The 13,571-nt window shown below is 44.3% G+C and overlaps 1 protein-coding gene across 4 annotated transcripts in view; it reads right to left on the bottom strand.

Moving 5' to 3' along the window:
- Positions 1 to 13,571, bottom strand: part of efl1 (elongation factor like GTPase 1) — a 92,754-nt gene that overhangs the window by 16,565 nt on the left and 62,618 nt on the right. For all 4 annotated transcript variants that reach the window (XM_035628358.2, XM_047331588.1, XM_047331587.1 and 1 more), the window contains 2 exons: positions 7,787 to 7,918; positions 6,610 to 6,757 (listed from right to left, as the gene is read on the bottom strand). In XM_035628358.2, coding sequence (XP_035484251.2) covers positions 6,610 to 6,757; positions 7,787 to 7,918 — 280 coding nt within the window. The remainder of the gene's footprint in view (positions 1 to 6,609; positions 6,758 to 7,786; positions 7,919 to 13,571) is intronic.

Below are 13,571 nucleotides of genomic sequence, written 5' to 3'. Positions count from 1 at the left end.
GGCGAGTTATACGTTATTTAAATGCTGCAGTGCATTCAAAACCAAAAATGCGACTCATGTAGGCTGTTTTGGTACAACGAGCCGATGTCATTGCATCATTTACGAAGAGGAAAAAAAACTAAACTTTCCCATCTAAAACGTTGGTTAAGTAATACAGTTCAAATGGGCAAAAATGTGGATAATTGCAATCCAGGCTAAGTGAGTTGTGCAATATATGTATATATATACATAAATATCTCCTACTGGTCAGGGATAAACGTGATCAAAAGGTTATGAGAAATTTATGATGATTATACGACCAGCATTTGGATTCCAGAGTTGTATCTCAATTATCATTTATAGTAAGAAGCAAAATAAGAAATGTTGACATCTATCAAAAATGCCTGCCAAAAGCTCCAAAAGTATGTCTGTGTATCAAATATTGTCTAAATCTTTTTCACCTCCTTCACACGGGTAACATGGCATGACTTTAGATATATGACACAAGTTGCCTTTTTTATAACACAAATAAAGAAAGTGCAATGCTGAAAGCCATACGTGTCTCTGCTTTAAATCTGTCCACGAGCCTGCAAACAACAAAGACAGGGTTGGATTTAATCCATGTGAGAAGTTGTCAATGTTAATATGAATAATAACACTAAAAAGGCGGGGCTTCGAATCTCTTCGGCACTTGTGCTCAGTCCACTCACAGACACAGCACTTTGAGGCTTGAGAAGTGCCCACATGATTACATCTTCACTAAGTGTTTTTTATTGAAACATGGACAAATGTAGAGCTGAAATGACGAGTTAAATCATCGGTTGGTCGAACAAAAGAAAATTATTTGGCAGCTCCTTAAACGATTGCCTAATCTTTTATATCTCAAGCAGAAAATGCTAAACATCTGCTGACTGTGGCTTCTCAAAAGTGAGAATTTGCTGTTTTTCTTGATTTTTCTTTCTTTTCTACACTTTTTTTTTGTCCTGGCAAAAACATTATTTTGATTTATTATTGAGCCTGAAGATAAATCAATGATGGAAGCAATCATTAATTGAACCCTGGAAAAATGTGTCTAGTTTGAATGGTGCTCTATTAAACATTATTTCTGGTTAGCTCGCAGGGCTCCAGATGGCGACTAAAATGGCCGCCAATGCGACTAACTTTTAGATTTTCAACCTGTTTTTTAACAGTCAATAACAGTTTATAATTTAAATAAAAATGGCCATATGTTGCGTTTGTGTTGCCTGCTAAACTCATCTTCTCGCGCCTGCATCTACAGCAAACAGAAAACACAGTGGACAAAAATAATACATTACTTTTGTCCAAAGGCTACTTACATTAAGTGCATTCAACCATTAAGATATTGCCCAAAAGTGCAAGAATCAATAGAGTCAATTTATCAAACAGGCAAAAACAGCTTTAAGTGCTTTTTATTTCTTTTTCTTTTTCTTTTTTTTTGAGGGGGACATTTATGTATTTATGGAAACAAGATTGAAGCATATTGGAGATGGCACACACTGTGCAAAGAATATATTGTGCAAACTATGGGATGCAGGTCAGACAAAGAGTACAGAGGGAAAAGAAAAGGTAAGGGAGACATTAGACATTGTACTCTGACATCGATATATTTTGGCTCCTGAAAATTTAATTTGGCTCCTAAATACTTTGGGTTTAAAAGTCAATGGCTCCAAGATTTTTTTTTGGTCTGGAGCCCTGGCTAGGCAGGGTGATACTTAACCTGCAGGTCAAAGCACTTCTCCGTTCATCAAGTATCTTAATGGTGTTTTATGTCCCTGAATAATGTTCTTCTGTCAAGCCCAGAGAGGCTGCAGTAAAAACAGAGGTGGGTTCAGTCTGGCACTCGAGACAATTCATAAATCCCAAAACAGCAAAAAAAGCTAATATTTTTTTTTCTGTGATAAAGGAAAAAAACAAACATGAAATAGTCTACTTCGGGATGGTCTGTTCGTGGCTGTCAGGTCGTCATCAGGGTGTCATCATGGTGACCGGTAAGAAAATAAATGTTGTACATCCCAAGAGAAAATCGTCAAATGACACAGTATTTTCTTGTGCAGATGTGTGGATGCACTTGCAGAGATGACAAAGGCCAATCTCAGCTTAATTACAGATGGAAACATGCAGCAACACTATATGAGTTACAAGAACAAATGCACTTGGATAAGTTGAAGCTCTTTGGTGGAGTTTGTGCCCAAAAAGCAGCTTTCACAAAACCACATTCTGATAGACACAACGTTACCCAGGCAGGATTTGTGGTGAGCGATCTAATAACTGAGAAGCTGACACCTCATTCAGAAGCAGACTACTCTGCAGGAACAAAAGCCTGCTGTGACAGAACTCACGTAAAGGAAACATAAGGAACTGAACATATGAGCTTTCCAACCATATTTTTTATCAACAATGTATTCATCTAACAGCATTCTAAGTCTCATTGCTACAAACGTGTCCAATAAATCTCCCAAACGAGTGGTTGCAGTCAATGTATCTTGTTGAGAGTTGTGATACAAAAACCCCATGTTGTCTTCCTATGCAGGACGGAAGCTCCACACTGATGAGGCTGTCTGTCTTACTGCCGCCCTGTCTTGCATCAAAGGCTTTACGAAACAACACAGAAGCCTCCTGTCTGACCCAGGGTTCAGTGGGTCATTCCAAAAGAAGATGTCTGTGTTTACGTTAAGTGTTTAGGGCTGAGAAGGCATTAGACACAAAGACACTGACATAAACCCGCTGGGGGCAGAAACAGAAAAACAGGTCATCTCAGTTGGTCACAGTTCCTCAATTAATGATGATGCAGCAGTGGGGCTTCAGGGATCTGAGGACTGAGTCCTGCAAAGGACACTTCATCCCCCCGCGGATCCCACAACGCCTCCTCTCTCGTCCCTCAGTCAGTCCGGTACACCCCCATGCCGATCTGTGCCGCCCGGTTGTGCATGTCCTCATGCCACTTCCCCGTTGACCGGAACTACTACTATTCAGTGAACTATTTTAGGGTGGTCACGCGACGTTCTTGGACTCGGGCGCGCACATCCATAGAGGCAGGCTCTCTCCGTGGCGATGACAGCTTGCGGTTGAAAAATAATAACAAAAGAATTTGAAAGTGGGAGGGACACAAAAAAGATTTTGAAAATTGTGTGTGTGTGTGTGTGTGTGTGTGTGTGTGTGTGTGTTTTCCCCGCGTCGCCAGTGGAAATTACGGCCATGCCCACCACCAAAATTCAGCGAAGAAGAATACCAGGATCAGAGACGGAGGCCAGCCCCTTCTCTGCCTCTGACTGGCTCAGACCGTGGTATTCTTCTTCGCTGGATGCTAGTGAAAAGAAAAAATCCATAATGCTCCACACACAGACTGACCAGCTAAACGTCAGGCCAAGGAAAATCTTTTAGCCGCACTGCACAGATTTTTGTTTGCATGTGGAGCCCTGCATACTGTAATACAATAAACACAAAATAAACTGCTTTCTTCTCTTTATCTGACATCCCCATTGGTTTAAAATTTTGAATAATGTCTTACTGAGAGAGAGAGAGAGAAATAATACCCTCAGAGGGCTGGAGCCGTGATGTCACAGTCTTGTGCTGGCTTGGTGGCTGAGCAGCACTGACCTCATTCTGAGCCTGACACACTGCAGGTCAGGCTGCTTGCCAGCGAAGTCACAAAGGGCTCAGACGGCCAGCAGCAAGCCGATGTGACACTGTGTCAGAGAGGTGTAGCTTCAACATCGTGGTCACTTTGGAGGCGGGAGTGTGTGTGCAATTGTATTAGACTTCATAATATTGCTTGGGCTTTTTAGTGTGGTTATGTCTGTAGTTAAGAACCTGATTGTCACTATGACAGAGCTCCAGCGTTTCTCTGTGGAGAGAGGAGAACCCTCCAGAAGGACAACCATCTCTGCAGCAGTCCACCAATCAGGCCTGTATGTTAGAGTGGCCAGACGGAAGCCACTCCTCAGTAAAAGGCACATGAAAGCCTGCCTGGAGTTTGCCAAAAGGCACCTGAAGGACTCTCAGACCATGAGAAACAAAATTCTCTGGTCTGATGAAACAAAGATTCGACTCTTTGGACTGAATGACAAGCGTCATGTCTGAAGGAAACCAGGCACCGCTCATCACCTGGCCAATACCATCCCTACAGTGAAGCATGGTGGTGGCAGCATCATGCTGTAGGCATGTATATCAGCGGCAGAAACTGGGAGACTAGTCAGGATCGAGGGAAAGATGAATGCAGCAGTGTACAGAGACATCCTCGATGAAAACCTGCTCCAGAGCGATCTGGTCCTCAGACTGGGGCGAAGGTTCATCTTCCAACAGGACAACGACCCTGAACATACAGCCAAGATAACAAAGGAGTGGCTACGGGACAACTCTGTGAATGTCCTTGAGTTGCCCAGCCAGAGCCCAGACTTGAATCCGATTGAACATCTCTGGAGAGATCTGAAAATGGCTGTGCCAAAACGCTCCCCATCCAACCTGATGGAGCTGGAGAGGTCCTGCAAAGAATGGGAGAAAATGCCCAAAAATAGGTGTGCCAAGCTTGTAGCCTCATACTCAAAAAGACTTGAGGCTGTAATTGGTGCCAAAGGAGCTTCAATAAAGTATTGAGCAAAGGCTGTGAATACTTATGTACATGTTATATTTTCATTGTTTATTTTTATTAAATTTGCAAATATTTCAAGCAAATTTTTTTCACTTTGTCATGTGTGGGGTATTGTGTGTAGAATTTTGAGGAAAAAGGCTGTAACATAACACAATTTGGAAGAAGTGAAGCGCTGTGAATACTTACTGGATGCACTGTATATTCAGCATTTCGCTTAGAGAACTGTAAATACATTTTAAAGGTAGCCTACTTTAATATGATGTTTGGATGCCATGTTGTGCCTGGAGTTGCACCAGTTTGGAAACACCGGGGAGTGGTTGTAAGAGGGTACCGAGTCGGTGTCTGGTTGTGTGTGGCAGAGTGGCTCGACACTACGGCGTTTGGAGGCAGGGCAGCGCCGGGATGATGGGGTGTCGCTAATTGGGCAGTTACTTTGGGGTCATTTCCATGGTCGAGCTGTTGCCTCCGTGTTTCACTTGGCACGAACTGAAAGTAGAGCTAATTGTGTCAGACTCCAGCTTGTTAACATCCAAGGCCATTTACTTATGGCAGGACCCCTGAAACATTGTTGCGAGAATACCACTAAAATAACATTCATCAAAATCTGTTTGGCCAATCTTGAAGAAACCGATTAAAGACCAGCCTCAGGTCACATGCTTGCCTGAAGTTGAAGGACGCACATGAGGGATGGGCACGAGTAGTAAATTCTAACCCTAACCCCTTTACTTTTTATAATCTAACGCATCTTTCTGCAGGGATAACGATGCACAGCAGTACCGCCTACCCAAGATGTAATGCTTATTCTCAATCAAAACAGCCAGTTATCCTTAAGGATTTATTTTTCACAACCACAACTTCAAAACATTTTGCAGAACGTTCCTGTGCTCCATGGAGAACCACCACTAAACCATTGGCCCCACGCAGAGATAACAGAGGGATACCAGAGGCTAGGACCTCTGCCTCCTCAGAATATCATCGCGTTTGAAGGAAACCCTGTAGAATATCGGCTGGTATGACAATGTTCCAACATGCAGTAGAGGAGCAGACAAGTAGTAGCCAAACCTGGCTCAACATCTTGGGGCAGTTTAGGGAGATAATAGCGAATTGTTTAGTGCTCAATCCCGAAGAGGTCTATCATAAGGATTCTTCTGGATAAACATTTCGGGGATCCCATGAAGATTGCAGAGAAATATCTGGCCAAGGCAATGGGTTGGCCTGTGATAACGTCAGACAACGGAGAAAGTCTCCAGTCTTTTGGCCTCTGTCTCGCAGTATGCTGTAGTGCTATCAATGACATGGAGTTCTTGAATACATTTGACAATGCGTATAATATACAGGATTATCACCTTGAAGCTCCTTTGCAAGCTTTTCCTGCGAGGCGTCCAGACCGAACCACCGTCTCGCTCTGACTTAGACGTCTTCCCTAAACTTAAGGAACTCCGGTATTTATTAGATTGAGACGGACTGTAACCAGCACTGCACATTAGCAACACAACTCACTGCCGCTCGCTCCCCGCTTCGCCCCCCTTTTCTCTCGCTCATTCAACACAGGCATTAAAAGACATTATTTATGAGTAAAGTGTGTGTCAGAGAATAAAGTGCTCATCCTGAGTCCGGATGATGTGTGTGCTTTGTGGCGTGGGAACCCACTTAGGTAGCGACACGTTACAACATTACATTGCAAATCTCTTTGTGAATAGAAAGTTTTACTTGGACGGACAGTTCAAACAGTCTGGACGGTATGTCGGGAAATATTAGTGGTTTTGAAACTGTTGCTTTTTGATACCATGGTATACCTTGAAACCGGCCCATGCCTTGAATACAGTTTTCAACCTGCACCACATAACCAACAAACACGGAGACAGTCAAACTTGGAAAAAGTCACAAATGGGGAAATATGTGGAAAGGAGGACTTCCTATAAACATTAACTTGACAGCAATGACCTTTTTGATGACTGAATGGTTAAAGCACAAATGCAGAGACACACACGGATGTTATGAGATATAACACATAGACTGACCGTTCTCGGAGGTCATCTAGGCAGCGTTGGAGATGAACCTCTCCAGCAGTGACCAGAACATGTTCTCCCGTTTCCTGAATCAGTACCTCAGCACAGGGATCTGCCTGGTTCAATAAGCGCATCCCACGCACCAGCTTTGGCATCTCACCTAACACACAAAGAAAATAGGTGGAGACCAATTCAGTGATTTGATTTTATCATTCTATTTCTGTAAAGCGCTTTGAGTGGTCTACATGACGAGAAACCCCTATATAAATACAGTCCATATAAATAAAGTCAGTTCATAATGAATAGCAGCCTTTCTTTTCCCCAGCTTTTCAGTCCGTATGTATGAACAACAGACTAGGCCCAGTTTCCATTGAAGTACCAACAACACAGTTTGTACTGTTGTTCTCATTTGAATAAACTTCTCAATCCATTCCCCTCCTCACACCTTTACACCATCGGGCTTTCCTGGGCACAGAAATAATACTTGGTAAATTTCAAGATCAGGACAATACCTTAACTGTCAGAGAAAACTGTCGAACTAGCGGCTCTGCATGGCTATACTTAGGCACAATGGTATTTTTAATAAATCCTTGCTCTGAGCTACACCTCAACACAAGTGTTTTGTGGAGGTCTACAGATTTCCATGGACTTCATGGCAGTAGGAATGTTTCATGTTGAGTACCATTCGAGTAAGAGTAAAAAAAAAACTCTTTTAATGCTATTAGCAATATGTGTTCCTACCATGCTGAGACAATGAAAGGGTTTTGTGTAAAGAAAAGTGACATAATGTCACTTCCGGTCTAGGCAACATCCTATTGAACAAGGTATTGCTTTTGATGCAAACCCAGAATTTGAAGCTATATCTCCTGATTGTGAACACAGGAACTCCTTTTATTTAATGAAAATGGTGCTCTCTTCTCAGACTTCTTAGCTGATGCAACATGCAAGCACACAGCCTCTGATAACCTTTTGGACAGTACAAAAAAGGAAAATAGACTGCCATATAAAAAGGCATTTGGAAAAAAACAATGTCACTTAACATGTTAGATGTAATGAAACATTACTGTACCACAGGAGGCCATGACAAGCATCCTGGTATGAGAAAATTATTTTAAGAGCAGAAATACCCCAAATCTTTATTGAAGTAACAAATTACGAGCGAGGCGTGCACGTGCCCTCTAATACCTACTTGGGTGTTTAGGTTCTATTGCAACCCTCACAATGGGTCTGGCCTCAAAGTTGAGAGGGATGAAGGGCGGGCAGGCGGGGGAGGTTGACAGGGTGGCTGACTTCAAGACACACTCCTCCAGACCTCCAATTCCTGGAAGATGACAGGAGAACAAAATCAACAGATAACAAAAACAGAAGGGTTATGGTGTGATTAGTGTTGGGAGGAAATATATGAGGTGGACAAGTAGCTTTTTACGGATATTTTCAATTTGATTTTAAAGCTACTCAAAGAACTTCAACTCTTCAGATTTTCCATTGAGTTGTGGCTTTCACAGATTGAACTGATGAAAGGAGACAGTACAATCTCTAATAGAACATATTATTGTAGATTTTACAGATTTTTGCAGCAAGACTGCAGCAATATACTTTGCAGTAATTGCGTAACACAATGGTTTTTCATACTGTACAGTGATTCAACGCACAAAAAACTGTATCTAAGATACACACCATTCCATAGCTGTATCGCCACAGCAGCAACAAAGCTTTTTTCACAAATTCTCCTTCTGAATGAGGTTTCAGCTTCATAGCTATTAGCTCACTAACCACAAAGCTCGCCTGCATTATGTTTACTCTGTCAGAATGTGGTCTTGTGAAAGCTGTCTGTTGGGCACCAATGTCTGCTGAAGAGCTTTAACTTTATCCAGGAGAATTTGTCATTGTCCTGTGTCGTTTCTAAAGGATTTTTTGTAATCGAGTCAAATGATTAAGTGGTAGGTACCGCAGAAAAGACAATGGTTACAAAGCAGTTCGATTTGCAGGTGGATAAAAGCCATGCTGATGGTCAGGACCCTACTGTGATCTTTATGTGGGTAATATATCACATTAAAAATAAAAACATAAAAGCAAGAGCAGACAGAGCTTTCCAAAACATTCTGAGATTTACTTGAATGGGATGAGAGCCATCAACAAGAGCAGGGCTGAGGCGCCATTTAGAGATTCTTCCCCATCCTCACATCTCATGCTAAGATTAAATGTTGTATGAAGAGTGCTGGAGATGTTTATTTGCAGATCTCAGTGTGTTTCTTTTCACAGCTATGTTCAAGAAGATCGTCACTCTCATACAGGAAAAATCCACCCAAGAGTGGATGTAACACAATATGGGGTTTTATGTCAATGTGATGTTTTAGTAGGGGTGAAAATAATTACTAAATACTGGTGCAGCAACCCGGTGCACATGCCTCATGTGGCCAGAGTGTGTAGGCAGTTCTTGGATGACGAAGGCATTGACGCCAATGACTGGCCCTCTCTTCCTGACCTACATCCCATTGAGCACCTATGGGACATTATGTATCGGTGCATCTGACGCCACCAAGTACCACCACAGACTGTCCAGGAGCTCACTGATGCCCTGATCCAAGTCTGAGAGGAGATTCCCCAGGATACCTTCCGCCGACATCGAGAGTGCATACAGACACGCATGGGCCAAACACTCTACTGAGTCACATTATCAGTTTCCGTGATACAATTAACGCAAATTGGATCAGCCGGTTTAAATCTTTTAGTTTGATTTTAGATGTGATTTGAATCCAACCCAGATGGTTTTAGTTTCAATTGACCGTTGTTACTTAATTTTGTTATCAACAAATTATACATTGTAAATCTGTACACGAAGATTCTCTCATCTCTTATCTTCAACCGCTTATCCGTGGTCAGGTCGCGGGGGCAGCAGCTTCAGTAGGGGGCCCCAAACTTCCCTTTCCCGGGCCACATTAACCAGGTCTGACTGGGGGATCCCGAGGCGTTCCCAGGCCAGTGTGGAGATATAATCTCTCCACCTAGTCCTGGGTCTACCCCGAGGTCTCTTCCCAGCTGGACGTGCCTGGAACACCTCCAAAGGGGAGGCGCCCAGGGGGCATCCTTACCAGATGCCCGAACCACCTCAACTGGCTCCTTTCTACGCAAAGGAGCAGCGGCTCTACTCCGAGCTCCTCACGGATGACTGAGCTTCTCACTCTATCTCTAAGGGAGACACCAGCCACCTTTCTAAGGAAACCCATTTCGGCCGCTTGTACTCGCGATCTTGTTTTTTCGGTCACGACCCATCCTTCATGACCATAGGTGAGGGTGGGAACAAAGATTGACCGGTAGAATCGAGAGCTTTGCCTTCCGGCTCAGCTCCCTTTTTGTCACAACGGTGCGGCAAAGCGAGTGCAATACCGCCCCCGCTGCTCCAATTCTACGGCCAATCTCACGCTCCATTGTCCCCTCACTCGCAAACAAGACCCCGAGGTACTTAAACTCCTTTACTTGAGGTAAGGGCTCATTCCGTACCCGGAGTAGACAATCCACCGGTTCCCTGCTGAGAACCATGGCCTAAAATTTTGAGGTGCTGATTCTCATCCCAACCGCTCCACACTCGGCTGCGAACTGATCCAGTGAGTGCTGAAGATCACAGACCAATGGTGCCATCAGGACCACATCATCTGCAAAAAGCAGTGATGAGATCCCCAGGCCACCGAGCTGCAACCCCACCACGACTACGCCTCGATATCCTGTCCATGAATATCACAAACAGGATTGGTGACAGCGCACCCCAGGCGGAGACCAACCCCCACCGGGAACGAATCCGACTTACTGCCAAGAACCCGGACACAGCTATTGCTTTGAGTATACAGGGATTGGATGGCCCCAAGAAGTGACCCCCTCACCCCATACTCCCTCAGCACCTCCCACAGTATCTCCCGGGGGACCCGGTCATACGCCTTCTCCAAATCCACAAAGCACATGTAGACTGGATGGGCATACTCCCAGGCCCCCTCCAGGATCCTTGCAAGGGTAAAGAGCTGGTCCGTTGTTCCACGTCCAGGACGGAATCCACATTGTTCCTCTTTAATCTGAGGTTCAACTATTGGCCGAACCCTCCTTTCCAGCACCTTGGAGTAGACTTTACCCGGGAGGCTGAGAAGTGTGATACCCCTGTAATTGACACACACTCTCTGGTCCCCCTTTTTGAACAGGGGGACCACCACCCCGGTCTGCCACTCGTTTGGCACTGTATCCGACCTCCACGCAATGTTGCAGAGACGTGTCAACCAAGACAGCCCCTCCACACACAAAGCTTTCAACATTTCTGGGCAGATCTCATCAACCCCCGGGGCTTTGCCACTGTGAAGTTGTTTGACTACCACAGTGACCTCCGCCAGGGAAATTGACGATGATCCTCCATCAGCCTCCAGCTCTGCCTCTACCATAGAGGGCATGTTAGTCGGATTCAGGAGTTCCTCAAAATGCTCCTTCCACCGCCCGATTACCTCCTCAGTTGAGGTCAACAGTGTCCCATCCTTACTGTACACAGCGTGGATGGTTCCCCGTTTCCCCCTCCTGAGATGTCGAATGGTTTTCCAGAAACATCTTGGTGCCGACCTAAAGTCCTTCTCCATGACTTCTCCGAACTTCTCCCACATCCGCTGTTTTGCCTCTGACACGGCAGAGGTTGCAGCCCTTCGGGGCCGTCGGTTCCTTGCAACTGCTTCCGGAGTCCTCTGGGATAACATATCCCTAAAGGACTCCTTCTTCAGTTGGACAGCTTCCCTGACCACCGGTGTCCACCACGGAGTTCGAGGGTTACCGCCCCTTGAGGCACCTAAGACCTTGAGACCACAGCTCACCACCGCAGCTTCAGCAATGGAAGTTTTGAACATTTCCCACTCGGGTTCAATGCCCCCAACCTCCACAGGAATGCCAGAAAAGCTCCGCCGGAGGTGTGAGTTGAAGATCTCCTGGATGGGGGCCTCCTCCAGACGTTCCCAGTTCACCCGCACTACACGTTTGGGCTTACCAGGTCTATCCAGAGTCTTCCCCCACCCCCGGATCCAACTCACCACCAGATGGTGATCAGTTGACAGCTCCGCCCCTCTCTTCACCCGAGTGTCCAAAACATGCGGCCTCAGATCAGATGAAACGATCACAAAATCGATCATCGACCTTTGGCCTAGGGTGCTCTGGTACCATGTACACTTATGAGCATCCTTATGTTTGAACATGGTGTTCATTATAGACAAACCATGGCTAGCACAGAAGTCTAATAACAAACAACCACTTGGGTTCCGATCAGGGAGGCCGTTCTTCCCAATCACGCCTCTCCAGGTGTCTCCATCATTGCCCACGTGGGCGTTGAAGTCTCCCAGCAGAACAACGGAGTCCCCTACTGGAGTCCTTTGCAGGACTCCATTCAGGGTCTCCAGAAAGGCCGAATACTCTGAACTCCTGTTTGGTGCATATGCACAAACAACACGAAGATTTCCCACGAATAATTCGTTAATCAAGACCTGATGTGATTTAAGTGTTCCCTTCATTTTTTTAAGCAGTGTATATAAACAAACACACAAACACACACACATACACATATTTATATTATTCACATGTACACACACGTGTATATGTGCATACACATGTACTGTTTATATGGGTGTGTGAATATATATATACTGAGTCCTGATACACACAGCATCATACAACAGTATTTATCTAGATATTACAGTTGCAGAGCGCACACTTCAAGTACAATAAAGTTTTTTTATTCAATTCAATGTATATGCTTGAAAATTATATAGCTTTGCAAAGCATTAAGAAAAAAAAAAGTCTTACTCCAAGCCAGGGGTCGGCAACCCTAGGCACGGGTGCCACCACTGGCACGCGGCAGCATAATCATTGGCACACTTGAAAAAACAAAATCTCCATTTTATTTTTATTAACTTTTTTTCTCCTCTCCGCTGCAATTAAAAGCACCGGCTCTAAGCGGGACCTGTCTGTCTTAAGTGCGCCCTCCCATGCACATTTCCCACGGTGGCCGCTGTACGCTGCGCGTGGCCGCTGTACTGCCGATATTTCCCACAGTACACGCTGCGCGTGGCCATTCTCCTCAGTGCCAACATTTCAGCGGCAGCGGTAGGCCTACTTGACTAAGCTGACCGCTGGTTCTGCTGGCAGTCTTTGTGTCGACACACCTCTGTGAGCAGATATTCTCACACATGAAATACGTGCTCAGCCCCTCCCGCAGTCGTTTAACGACAGAACACTCTGAGCCATGTGTGCAGCTTAAAGTCACAAACTACAACCCCCAGATATCGGAGCTCAGCCAAGCCAAGCAGGGTCAGGGATCACAATGACTGGGAGGCATCTGTTTATTTGTTGTAGCCTAGTCCTACACATGATTTTAGTATAGCTGTTAACCCAAGTCACTACAAACAATGTTGATTTGACTGTGTCATGAGGATGATAAAGTTCTTATGCTCATTAAAAAGCCTAGTCTACAGATTTTTTTTTGCACTTTATTCTGTTTTTGACATTTTCTCCCAGTGCAAATATGTTTAAATGAGTTACTGAAAGCAGTGTTCTGAAATGGGATACATTAGAAATTTGTAAACCTATGCTGTGATTAATACAGAAGAAAATCTTTAAAATATTGTTGCAAGTGGTCTGTATGCATGGCCTTCACATGTTTTTTGTAAAGCTGTCCATGTCTTAAAAAATTGATGTGGATGTTTCCAGCATTCTCATAAGAATCGATTTTTATTTTATTTTATGCACTTTAGTCTCTGTTTTTTACACTACCTCACAGTGCAAATATGTTTTGGAATGAGTTTCTGAAAGCAGTGTTTTAAGACGGGATATATGTAATAATAATGTGTAAGCCCATGTTGCAAATATAAAATAAAAATCTTTAAAATGTTGATGCATGATTGTGGACTATATGAAAAGAACAAAATTCCAGGTCTTTTGGAAATGTTTGGGGTCACTGTCAT

The sequence above is a fragment of the Scophthalmus maximus genome, chromosome 4 (assembly GCF_022379125.1).
Source record: "Scophthalmus maximus strain ysfricsl-2021 chromosome 4, ASM2237912v1, whole genome shotgun sequence".
NCBI classification, from domain to species: domain Eukaryota; kingdom Metazoa; phylum Chordata; class Actinopteri; order Pleuronectiformes; family Scophthalmidae; genus Scophthalmus; species Scophthalmus maximus.
This window is presented reverse-complemented; position numbering and strand designations above follow the sequence as displayed.